General features: G+C 36.5%; 1 protein-coding gene across 2 annotated transcripts in view; it reads right to left on the bottom strand.

Annotated features, from left to right (window-relative positions):
* Positions 1-13,724, bottom strand: part of LOC136237223 (uncharacterized) — a 48,219-nt gene that overhangs the window by 22,087 nt on the left and 12,408 nt on the right. For both annotated transcript variants that reach the window (XM_066027549.1, XM_066027548.1), the window contains 4 exons: positions 10,222-10,434; positions 9,257-9,541; positions 1,482-1,580; positions 796-1,080 (listed from right to left, as the gene is read on the bottom strand). In XM_066027549.1, coding sequence (XP_065883621.1) covers positions 796-1,080; positions 1,482-1,580; positions 9,257-9,541; positions 10,222-10,434 — 882 coding nt within the window. The remainder of the gene's footprint in view (positions 1-795; positions 1,081-1,481; positions 1,581-9,256; positions 9,542-10,221; positions 10,435-13,724) is intronic.

Genomic DNA, 13,724 nt, shown 5'->3' with positions numbered 1-13,724 from the left:
TTGCCTGGTACAGTTTATACAGCTATCTAATCATTGTGAGTGTGATCTGCCCATCAATGCGAAGGCATCAATATCAACTGGCCATTGAATATAACCAAGACTTTGCTGGACTTATAATGATGGACAGTCTAGTGAACAGTTTAAGACTGAGTCATATGACTATTGTCACAGTAGTAGAAGTACAAACATAGCCATTAATTTGTTGTTTAATGCTTTGGTAACATTGTTGACAGCTTTGTTATTGGGGACAATTGTGGTCATTCCAATGTCTCCGTGGGTTGTATTTATGGTCGTGTCACATTTACACAAAGTGTGCTTTTATTGCCATTCAAAGTACACTTTGATGGAAATATAACACACTTTGGCACATTTTGGAAAATAAAGCACACTTTTCCCTTTGAACTTAGATATCATACATTAAAAAAAATTAATGCATTGCTATTTTAGTAGCAACATATTACTCGTTACTTTTTCATGGAATATTCATTAGTGCAAAACCAATTGCAAGTTTATGACAAGATGTGTTACTCTCATTTCTGTAGTAGGTTAAACATATTTTCACAATGTGAATCATATTAATACATACGTACTGTATATACCACTAAATAAAAATTAACAAAAAATTTCACACGAAATGCAATATATTTAATATAATACTAATAAGTTGAAGATAAATTTTCTCTCGATTTTTCTTCAACTGCTATTTCCTATTTAGAAGCACATTAATATAACAGTGAGAATATCTATGAAACAGTTCATGACTATATATTTGTAGACTATAACTATAATCCTGACCTGCTCTCAGCACATTAAGTGTACTGGTCAGCGATTCTGGGTCATGGGACAGTGGCACAATTTTTTGCAGATATTCACATAACAGTAAGAGATTTCCTCTACTGCTCATGTTCTCCACTAAACAGTTTAAAATCACTTTGTTGGCGGAAGTATAATTGGAATTACTGAGAACACTACACATTTGTTCATCTGTTAGGTGGTCTTGAATAGCTTGTAGTGTTTTTTCATAATCAATTGGTAAAGACTGAAGGATGGCATCATATTTTGGCCTTACTAATTCAACATCTGTAAAGTAGTAATAAGTAATGTTACAAAGGGTAAGATTCATAGTATAAGATATTGTATTATGTTATTGGTCTGCTGTTGGAACATTTCCATTTAGCTTACTTTTGTGTATACAGTAAAAGTACCTGGTCTCAAGAATACACTTGTGCTTTTTACATGAAATTCATAGACATAATTATGGGATACTGTTAAGAGGGTCACACTCTTAATTGTGTGCTACATGACTTACTACAATGCACAAGGAAAGATGATATGTAATGGATAAAACATATTGAGCTACTTAGCAAGAAAATTAGAATGAAAAATTTTCAAAAACCCTCTGTAAAAATATCATTTGTGTGCAAGACCACAATAACTTCAGTAAACATACTATACATAATTATACAGTGTAATAAGCTTACCAGGAGAAGTTGCAAGGTTTCCCAAATGGTTAGTTGTATCACTTGAGAAATTTGAACACGGAGAGGTAACAACATTTGAATCAACTTGCTGATCACAGCCTTTAGGGACCACATAAGATACTTACACATATTATTTATCTTCTACAAATAATATTTCAAAAGTTATATATATAGCTATATGTACTATTTAAGTGATAACTAATAAAAAGCATTAGTTATGATAAGTAGTAGATAATGATAAGTACTATGTTTATGTAACTATAGGAATTAAATTAAGACACATAATAGTGTGTCATGCAGCCAAGAAAGCTGTTACACCACACCAAGAGTTCATAATATTTGTATGGGGGAGAGTGTCTAACTCTCAGTATGGCCTGTACAAACACCCTGCGTAAAGTTCACCAAAGTTCACCTTACATCAAATCAACACCGATGTATTATTAACAGAAATAATTGTTTTCATGCATATGTAACTTAGGTTTCTCTCCTCCATTTTGCAGTGGAGTTGCCCACCAGGTAAATAGGGCAGGCCACACATCAAGTGTGAGCAAAACTGCCTCAGCTATTCCCAACATTAGTAGTTCATTTTTCTTCCTTTGCACACTTCACCAGAATCACGTTAAAATGCAAACTCATAATTTGAAATTAACACACAAAAAGAGCATATTAAAGGTGAAATTACTATATGGAAATTAGTACAAATCAGATAATGGCATTCAAAGTTATGAACATTGGCCCCTTTTCTGTTACACCTTATCAGTCAGTCAGTAAGTCAAGTCAAGTCACTAGGTGTAAGTCCTTGAAATTAGGTTAGGTAATCCTAAGGCTGCAGCACATGTTGCTGTCAGACCTTCAGTGCTGGTCACTGTAAAGTGCTAATAATAAATACTTTAGGTTTAAGGAAGAAAATCTATCCCTCCTGGAGGAAGACTGAGTGTGGCCCTGACTAGACATTGGGTGATCTGCAGTTCGAATCCTGGGGTTGGAGGGATTTTTTTTCCTTATTTTGAGGATCACATGTGGCTTGACAAAGTCTGATCACATCTCTCATCCTCAGGAAGCTATTGGTTGGCTCTCTCCTGCAATGCTTCTGCTCCTTGTGTGCTATGTTAGATCAGTACATTAGGCCACATAAACTTAATTAATAGTTTTTCATCCCCACCCAAATCACCGTTTTCTTACCTCATCAAGGATGTTTTGCATCACTGGTGGCTAAGGGAGGCCAATTAGCACATTTATAGTTGGTACCTTGCTAAAGCAGTCTACATTTTGAATCATTTTAGCTAGCTAATTCAGCTATCTAGTTAGTAAAAAAATAAAATAAAAATCCGCCCTCCCTCACTGCTATTTTGAGTACAGGAGGATGAGAAACTAATAATTAAGTTTATGTAGCCTTAGTAAAGGGATTTCATTAGGCCCTCCTATACAGTTTGGATCCCTACATTCTTATAACACCAGATGTCCCCCACACTTTGTCATGACCCTCCACAGAAGATTATCTTTTTGTCAAAGATTTTTCCGTCAAAAGGCAACTTCCTGGTGGAACTCCCTTCCACATGATCTTTTTCAAAACTTGTCTTCTTTCCGTAACGATTTATATGATCATTTATTGTATGGTGTGTAATTGTGTTTTGCTTGTGTAGTTATGTTGTATTTTTTGTATATTGCTTTGTGTTTGTACTTGTATGTACGTAACTATGTGTATACTCTGGAATGGAAGAACAGCCTTGGCCAAATTCCAGAGTTTAAACAAATAAATCAAATTAAATCAAGGGAGATCACTTACACACTACAGCAGTAATGCAAAGTGCCTTCAGTATGACCTGAAATGCTTCCAATAGGTTGCTGCAAAATTTTAAAAACTTTTTAGTCATAGGAATTTTCTACTACCTGCCTGCCTGCCTGCCTGCCTGACTGACTGATTGACTGACTAACTGAGTAACCAACTGACTGACTGACTGACTGATTGACTGACTGACTGACTGACTGATTGACTGACTGACTGACTTACTTATTAATGTCTTCAGACAAACATAACTTGATAACGGCTGGAGCTATGGGCTTTATTTTTTCATTGTTTGAGGTCATTTCAGCCTGACAGGTGTCTTTTGGCATACCACAATACATACAATGCAGGCATCGCAATCATGGACTTACCTTTGTCCCTTTTCAGCCCTTTGTGTCCCATTTTCTCTTCACTGACAGCTCAAGGTGATGATTCATGGTAACACATGATGTCTTCCCTATGTTTGTAACAGGAATCATCCGTATTTTCTATAGTGACTGGATTGATTGCAGAGGCGCTTCTCATATTGTTCTTTGCTTTAATGCTGCGTAACAGGCTGAACACAACTGAAAACAAAGCATAATGTGATTGCTAATCGAACCTAAAATTCCTAATCTTTCCTTGACTTGTTTTGCTTGTTATTTGTAACATAATTATAGTATGACTGGTGAGCACATGCATACTGCATCAAAAAGAAAGAATGGTTCCATAAAATTAATTTTGTATCTGAACTTGCACCCGAAGCATTAATTACTCCAAGTATACAGCATTACTATACTGTATGATAATAACTGTTTACAAGTACAAGGAAAAATTAGGGACCACAGAAATAAAAATAATGAAAAGGGAAGGTCTTCTACACCTGCAAATATACTAGTGGACAGTTAATCCTTAATTCAGCCATGGGTATAGCCAGACTGAAGTATAGCTATGAAGCATAGCTAGGCTAAATTGGGATAAAATGCCCACTAGCATATTTGCAGGTGTTGAACCAATACTGCTAAGGTGCCATGAAGGTATCATGAGGCTGGTTCTTTTGGGAAATAGTGCAAACCTTCTTGATCCCTAATTTACAGTTACTACCATAATGTATGAGAAGTCATGCCGTCTAAGTAGAAATCGAATGGAGCAAGATTTCCAGATCTCAGTCTTTGTGGATCCTTAAACACTTGTCTTTGCCTGGGTATCAGGTCACTACCTGGATTGTGCATTTGATAAGGGTTCTCAGTGTCAGATTTCTGGCTCCCTGCTGTACAGACTTTTAACTAGAGGTGGGCGATAGAAAACTTATCTCAAGAAGATCAATAGTAATGGAACTATAGCAATAGCGATATGTATCACAATATAACTTAGCTGCATGATATTACAATGTAAAGTGGGCAGTATGTATTGTTTACAGCCTTTTATTCCTCCTTTCTTGTGAAGAAACAACTTTATGGTACAAATTTTGTAGTAAATTACATACATTACAATTGTGTAAAGGCTAATTATCATGATACGATTTGACAAAAAATATCACAATACTCGATATTTTTCTACTTTTAACCTTTAGTGGTCCCTAGCGGGATGGTGTCACAGTTTAGTAGCCATTTATGATGTGTATAGAAATCATGTTGTTTAGGTAGAGGAACAATGCAGAGAGATTTCCAGATTCCAGGTTGTGTGGCCCTTTGGGCACTTTGTCTATCATAGATTGCAAGTTGTTCACATGCTAAATGCTATACACCTGTACAGCAGGAAATCAGAAGCTTGGCTCTAACAAATGCAACCCTGTACAGCAGGAAATCAGAAGCTTGGCTCTAACAAATGCAACCCAGTACGGTGGCCACTTGGTCCCTAGTGGGATAGTGATTCATGGACTGTAAATGAAAGTTTATCGTTATGTACAATATTATAAATATAGCCAGGCTTGATGGAATGCATGCTCTAACCTACCTCTCCCTAAATAAATGTGTGCTGTCCGCAAAAAGCTGACCTGAGCTAAGTCCACAATTGAGTTAGTCTTTACATAGTGACTGATTGTTGAATGGGCCCCATGAATGATACAATGAATTGGGAGATGCAAGAGAGAAAAAGATAAGCAGCATCTTACCACAGAGTAGTCATCATCCCACATAGGTGCTAGCAAAGAGGTTAGGCATTGATAAAAAATGGTTGCCTTGTGCATCAATCCTCCTGACATGAGCAGGGAAGGGGTGAAAGAGGCTTGCTCTACTTCATGACCATGTCGAGCACAAGAAGACAATGAGGATTGGGCATTAGCAGCATGCAGCAAGAGGAGTGGAAACACACACATATCCACAAAGCAATGTTCAGATATTCTACCCCGAAAGCCATTCAGGCAGATGGAGGTGAGACCAGAGACCTCACTGCTACTGTACATTACTAATTGAGATTTGTTCACAAGTTGTTGCTTAACCTATACTGCAGCTAATGCCCCAGTAGGACTACCCTCTGTAATAGGCCTCCTGGCTATCATACCAATATTGACACAAGAGCCATGCCTGGTAAGTGTTACCTATAAGGAAAAGTTGTGGTTTACTATCACTCATTGTGCCAGATAGAAAACAGACCACTTTTGGGACAAAATAGCACATACCCTACTAGAAAAGAAGCTCAACAGATACAGAGTGTGCTAGGAGTCCATCCATAGCGTGCAATTATGAAGTATAATAGGGATCATGAAGGTTTGTGGTTTCCAGAAATTTAATACAGTGAAACCCATTACTAGGGCTACCAATGAGACCAAAAATTTTAGCCTCAATTATGATGTGGCCTTATTAATGAGGGTATAGGTACAGTTTAGTTGCTTCACTATATTAACCATGCATGTCACCAGAAACCAATTTAAACAATTAATATCCACCATGACAGTAATATTATGGAGGTATTTGCTGTGTTCATTAAAGCCTAAATGTTCTGAGAAGTGATCCGATTGTATGGGTATATGTTAATTTAAACACCAGTATTGTTTTACTTAATAAATGACTAGCTAATGGTTTCAGTCAAGCACAAATTGACATTTGCTATAGCTATAAACACAAGTACACAGAAAATGGAATTTTCAACTAGAGTAGGGACCATAGCTCATTGAGAAAAAGTAGTGAAACAAATTAGAGTAGTGCACTATATTAAATCACAGTAAAACAATAAGAAGTGTTATATCTGTACTGTGCATTTAGTAGGGATATAACACTTCTTATTGTTTTACTGTGATTTGATATCGTGAACTATTCCACCTTGTTTCACTACTTTTATCATTGTGCTATGGTCCCTACTCTAGTTGAAAATTCCAATTTTTTGTGTACTTGCTTTTTAACTTTTTTTTTTGTAAAATAAAATTATTATGACTGGTGAACCCACGCATACCACATCAAAAGAAAGAAATGGTGCTGCATGCCCCAGCTATCAATTATCCTCAGAAAAGTGAAGCATCCATTACGCTTTGTTATCTGCTATTTACACAGCATTACGAATCAAGAACTGTTCAAAAAGCACCTCTGCAACCAAAGTAGCCACTATAAACATAGGGACACAAAGGAGGACACTGGAAAGTCCATAAAGAATGTATTGTATGTACTATGGTATGCCACAAAGGCACATGTCCAGCTGAAGTGATGTTGAACAGTGAAAAAATCAAGACCATAGCCTTAATTAGCCGTTATCAAGTTACACTTGTCTGAAGGCATTAGTCAGTCAGTCAGTTACACAGTCAGTCACTAGAAAATTTCCTTTAATATATTTTTAAAAATTTTGTAGTAACTTGTTGAAAGCGTTTCAGGTCTTGGGCTTAGTTTTACTTAACCAATACTGCCTCATCGTCGTCAGGGAAAAGTGAGGCTGGTTTTTGGGTGATGTTTTTTCATGTGCCACGCCCAAACCTTTGTGGTCCCTACTATACAGATAGTACTGTATGATTGCTCTTTGACAGAACCATGTTACTTTGGCCTGATGCATTTAATAGTTATACCATTGCCATGAGGGATCTGCCTGATATATATGCCCAAGCCCGGGTCGCAGGCCTGAGGGTGCAGGCAATATAATATCAGGAAAATACTGAGTGGCCATGGTATATGTAATAAATATTATATATCACTCAGGTCTGCTCACCTAATAGGTGAAGTAAGCATTCACCACATTACTTTTATACAGAGGTTTGTAAACGGGTTTAAATTGTGGGCACAAAAAAAAGGAATAATTGTGGGTTTCACTGGTTGCAGTGATACCATTTCTAACCAAATAATCACTTTGTGGATGCCTAAAGTAACCATAGGTGCTAAAATAAGTACTTAAGAGTATAGGTTGAAAATGTCTGAGCTATCTTGTCATATGGTTGAAATGTTTTGTGTACAAAAACAATCCCCACATCGCAAAAATGATATTTAGTAATTGAACTATGCAATGCTGACTCACTCAATCATTTTTCCTGCAAGAGAATACTTAGCCTAACTAAACCAACATGTAAACTTAAACCCACAATGCAAAACTTTAAGCAGCTCAATATAAAGGGAACTGATGTGTTGTAACTGTCAAAGGCAGCTGTGGTCAGGGCCAGGTGTATCATCACACTACTTCTGGGGTCACCGTACAGTACAGCTATTAAACTTAGCATACAACTTCAACTGTCTGTCAATAATCTGCTTACTACACCTTGTTTTTTTCATATTTCTTTACTCCTGTCTTCTCCTTTGTACATCAACCATATTAATATTCTTGTGTGCTTAAGTATTAAAACTTTAATTTTGCGATTCAAGTACTTAATTGTATAGTTCTATGTATAAGCACCCCAGATTTATTTAGAATATTTATTCTATGTAAATAGCAATCATTGTGGTACAATGGATTTAACATTGCAACCACGCCCTCTAACTGCATGTATATTGCGATTGTAAACGGTATGGTCAGTATACTCTAATAAAGCAATCACCCTCACAATAAAACAGGTGGATATGCCACAGACACATCAACAACTGTCACATGTTGTTGAGATGCACAGAGGATTTTAGGAAATTACAAAATCCCTTGATTTGCCTGAACTTGAGAAAGTTTGGTGGATAAAATATTCCACCAGACAGATATTCCTAAAGCCTTTAATTACATGTCAATAATGAACTACGCACACACACACACACACACACACACCTCCATCAAACACAAATGGGCATACACACACACACATGCACACATCACGTACACACACACACACACACACGCACACGCACACACACACACACGCATACATACACACATCACACACATACACATATGTACGTATGCATGTACACATACAGGTACAGTAATTAATTGAATTAATTAAAAGCTTGTTGCTAGTGTACTTAAAGACCATTTGGTGATACGTATATGTCAATGGTAAGCTGATAAGCAAGAACGATTCATTCATAAAAAATTAGCATATGGATCCATACTTCATTTAAACCATTCAAAATACACTAATTAATAAATCTAGCAGTGCAAGTTTTAGAAAATTCTATGCATATCGTGTCAAAAAATAAGTGTTCTATTAGAGTATTACCAATAAAGCATATCAAACAAAAAAATAAAATAAAGCTATAAACTGTAACATTCGTTCTCACTGCATGTGCCTGTGTAGAGAAGAAAAGCACGCCTCAGCAAAAACAAGCCCAAAAGTCGGCTTTGGGGCTTGTGCATGTAGTACAATAGACAATATCCATGCTAAAACAGACAAAAGACGTGGAATTTAAGATAAAAAGTCATTAAATCAAAGGTGATGGTTGACATCAAAGCCAATCATTTATCAGAGAAAAGCTGTGATCATTGACATAATTTTAGCCATCTCTTGGACATCACCAGTGATTTCACAACGTTTATTAAAACCCTGGTATTATTGAAGGTCCCACACCCTTTTTCACAGCTTGGCTACTGTAGCATGGATTAATAATCAACACAGGCTGCAATAGGTTCCTGGTTTTTAAAAGTACTTAGCACAACATTATAATCATTTGCATACATTTTCTTAAATCTCCAATAAGGTTGGCCAAAACTGTTGTGTCAGATAGCAATGACAGAATTTTTTCTAATTGACTACAAAGCTCTAATAAATCTTCGGTGCTCTGTACTTTATCTGTCAAAACATCTAAAAGCACTTTATTTGCAGAACTGTGATTAGAACTTCCAAGGACTGCACAAATTTGTTCATCTGTTAAATGATCCTGCACAGCCTGTAGTGTTCTTCCATAGTCGGTTGGTAGAGATTGTAGGACAGCATCATATTTTGACCTTAACAGCTGAATACCTACAGAGAATGATACATAAAAGCATACAAGCATGATGCAACTGTCGTTACATGGCTAAATTTAAGATTAAACATAATTTTAAAATAAATAATTTTTAAACTAAACCAGCATGACCAAGATGACTGGCCCCTTCAATACTGACTATAGTGTTAATAGGATGTGATGTTAGAAGTGGTAGCCGAGAGGTTTTTAATCTTTACAAATCTGTAATAGTGACAATTGGTATCACCTTGGCTGGTGCCTTTGATTTCATGCTACCATTTTGTAGGTCACTCACATCAGGCATGGTGGAGCAGGTCAAAGAGTGGGGAGGACCAACAATAACAGTGAAAGTTGCACAGTGGCAGATATAGATGTTATTCATATTTTAGAAGCTCTGAGAGTGTCTTTAGATGATTTCACTACATTTTTGCAAAAAAATATTAAAAGCTACTTAATAAAGAAGTTGTCATTCTTGGTTGTCATTCAAGTAAGGGGACCATTGTTCCTTGGCTCCCCGTTTTCACCACCTATGACTAATCTTTTTATGACTGAGTTGTTTTGATATTTGATATAGGTGAATGGTGTACCAGCCTCTTTCGTAACATGACATGTTACTGTGTCCTTATATGAGATAGTGTGTGACAGTCATGTGGTATACACTGTAATGGAGAAATGAATTAAGATTCACTTGCTTTACCTGAAGCAAATGTAGGTGTAGAAGGTATGGTTCTTTGTAAAGTATGATATCTTTTTTCATTCAATTGATAGTGTTTGCTTATTGAACAGCTATTTGCTACACTCGGCCATTCCCTTTCATCAGTACATTTCAGAATACTGCTCTCTGCTAGAATACTTTCTGCTATGTTGCAAGCATCTAAAATTATGCTGCTGGATGAATCATTTGAAATACCTAAATATACATATGGCAGTAACTTTACAGTGTGTATATGGTATAGGTTGCAGACGGTTTATGGGCTGTGAAGCATAGGTGATGATTCAGGTACCCTTGAGGTTCTTCACAGATGCTCTTATATGTATGTATTAACATCATGGGTAAGCCTTTTATTGATTACATAGTGTGCATCAACCTGTAACAGGCACTTCATGAGTAAGCTCATTTTCCATTCACTTTTTTACACTCATTAACACATGGCATTCAACTACATACGTATGTATAAGTAAATAACTTCACACGAGTAAGCCCATGGTGCTAACCCACACATGGCTTTAGATGTAAAATGGCTGGAAAGCCTGCCATGCCCTATGTCTACAAAATTTTAAACAATCATTGTTTTAAAAGCACATCTTGGTTATTTCTGTGTATTTCTTGGGATATTACTGTTCAAGAGTACTCATGGTGAGTGATCTTGATAGAACTTACATGAGGACTAGCATTTGATTATGAAACTTGTGTTTGAACACTTTTGTGTCAAAGTTGAACTTACTTTTAAAAATTGCAAACATAGATAAGTATGAATTCTAATGCAATCTTGTTTTCCAAAATTCCCTAGTTTTTTTAAATTGCAGGTGCAACCAAAAGTACTCTCAAATGTGAAACTAATTTTAAAAATAAATCCAACTATGTATATAGCATGCATAGTTATCAAAAATGCATTCACATTTTATCTCTAAGAGCTCTAATTCAGATTAAGCTTACTTTCAAACTTACATATACCATATCTGCTTGGATAAACACTGTGGTATTTATTACCTTAGTTCAAAAAATTGATGTGCTGACTATTCAAACTTGACCACTACTTGATGCTCAAAAAAAACAAAACAATGTTTATGCTCTTAGTTTCAAACACAATTGTCTAGTGCAGGGCCGGAGCCCACGGACCGGACCACTTTTCAGCTACTTGAAATTGAAAAATGATAGAGATACTCTAATAGACCAGTCATCATAATATACTCTAATAGAACAGTCATCGCAATACTTTAATAGAGCATTTGGTATAGAATATAGCCACTGTTCTACTTAGTCTAAGCCATTACATCTATGTTAATTGTCCTCAAATGACTCAAAAGTTCCAGTGAGTCATCTGCATTGCACTGCAGTGGGCTAATTTATCATGCATGTGAGCCTGTCATGCATGCATTAGCAATTACAAATCCAATGGCTTAAGAAGTAAGCTTTCACTGAAATTTTGAAAGTAAAATTAGCTATGAAATTGAATTAATTGGTTTTGTAGTACAAAATTACCAATATATCCTTAATGTTAACAAAAAGGAGAAAGAGACTTTGCAAATAAAATAGCTTCCAGATGCCATTTCAGAGCATCTATTTTCAAAAATTTTCTTGGGGGAGTATGCCCCCAGATCCCCCTAACTTGGCATGCTGTGTGTGCTTAGCACATGCAGTTGAGTATCACATGATCTAAAAATCACATCCGATCAATAAGAAGTAGTATGACCTCCATTGCAGTCCATGGATGGCCGGACCACTCAAAATCTCTGGGCTCCAGCCTTGTGTGATGACTATACAAGTTGTTGCATTGCTGCATGAGTTAGTGCGGTTTTCCAAGTTATTGCAATGCAAAGAGTCATGCACTAATTTTTATGACTGCATCTTTAATAGTAGCCACACTAGACCAAGGCCGGAGCCCAGAGATTTTGAGTGGTCCGGCCATCCTCAAAGGGGGCGCTTATAATCTCTAATCGATAAGTGCCACCCCGGAGAATGGGTCTGCGAGGATGAGACTACAATCACCAGTACAGTACCCTACTGCAGTTTTCTAAGTTCTTGCAATGCAAAGCGTCATGCACTGTACAAGCATGTTGTTCAACAGTGGATTTTCAGTGACGACTATACTGACTCACAGGACTTTAAGGAAATACAATAACCATCAATTATGCCCTTTGATTCGATTTCAGGGTATTCAGATTTTTAGACCAGGCACATGCGACTAGCTGTGGGCACACACCTAGTTTTCTGAATTTATTTTCCAAATATGTGTGTATATGTAGTATTTATGCATATTAATCACCCACAGTTGTAAGGCAAAGAAGCTTTATGCTAAAGGCCATAGTCTCATGCCCAGACCAGTTTTTCTTCATTTTGTGTGGGGTGAGAAGAAAATGGTCTGGTAAATTTCCATAGGCATTTTTGTACAGCCAGATCTACACCTTTTCGGGATCACTGATAAGTGCTAACATTTATCAAAGGCTTGTTAATGAAGCAAGAATGGGAAAGCGGTGCATGTGCCTCTTGGATACAGAGTTTAAAGACTTGTCAAGTAAATTCACACTGTTTTCCCATTTGTTAACAGTCCTTTGTTGTTCATAACAATCCCCATAAGTTGTAGATCTGGCTGCACAAAATGCCTCCTATGGAGATCAACTTTTCCCAACCCTACACAAATGAAGAAAAGCAGTCTGGGCATGAGACTAACTAAAAGCAACCAGTGTGAGCACTTATTAGACTCCACACTCTATACTAAACTTTATAGGCAGGTGAGCTTTACTACAAGGCATAATATGCATCATGCCAGTTCAAAATACAGGTGAAACTGGTTTCTGAATATTATGATGTGAACAGCCTTCCTATATAGTGGGCTGTATGAGTGTTGTAATGACTGAAAAACAACAGTGCAGGCTACTAGAAATTATGTATCACTTTAAGTCAAAAAGGGACATGTCTTCTCTTACACAAACAAGATAGAAGAGTAAACTCAAGGCTGATTTAAGAGAATTTTCATATGAAAACATATCTGAACTATAAAACAGTTACAAAGATAGTTCTAAGTATTGTTTGTGGTTTAAAGCCGTTTGTTTAAATTACACTTCCTTGCAGTAAAAATGTGTTAACTAATGAATTACAAAATAATTAATGAATTATAAAATACATGGAACAAATGTGACCGGATTTGTGAAAAGGGGTCTTCCACACACATCCAATTCCGTAATCTTGGGAGACCATAACTTAGCGTGCAAGTAGCATATTAACCTGAAACTTTCACCACTTATTCAGCTATGTTGGTGCTTACTTTTGACCAAAGTCCAAGGCAATAGCACTTTCCAATCTAACGTTATGAATTGTCAAAGTTGGAAATTCGATGTGTGTGGAAGAGCCCTTTTCGCAAATCCGGTCACAAATGCTGTATGCATTTTATAATTCAAAATTGACTAGACTAAAAACCACAAAGTCTATTAATTTAGTTACATTGACTCACCCAAACTCCTACAGAATATAATAGTTAT

Source organism: Dysidea avara, chromosome 10, assembly GCF_963678975.1.
Source record: "Dysidea avara chromosome 10, odDysAvar1.4, whole genome shotgun sequence".
Classification (NCBI taxonomy): domain Eukaryota; kingdom Metazoa; phylum Porifera; class Demospongiae; order Dictyoceratida; family Dysideidae; genus Dysidea; species Dysidea avara.
This window is presented reverse-complemented; position numbering and strand designations above follow the sequence as displayed.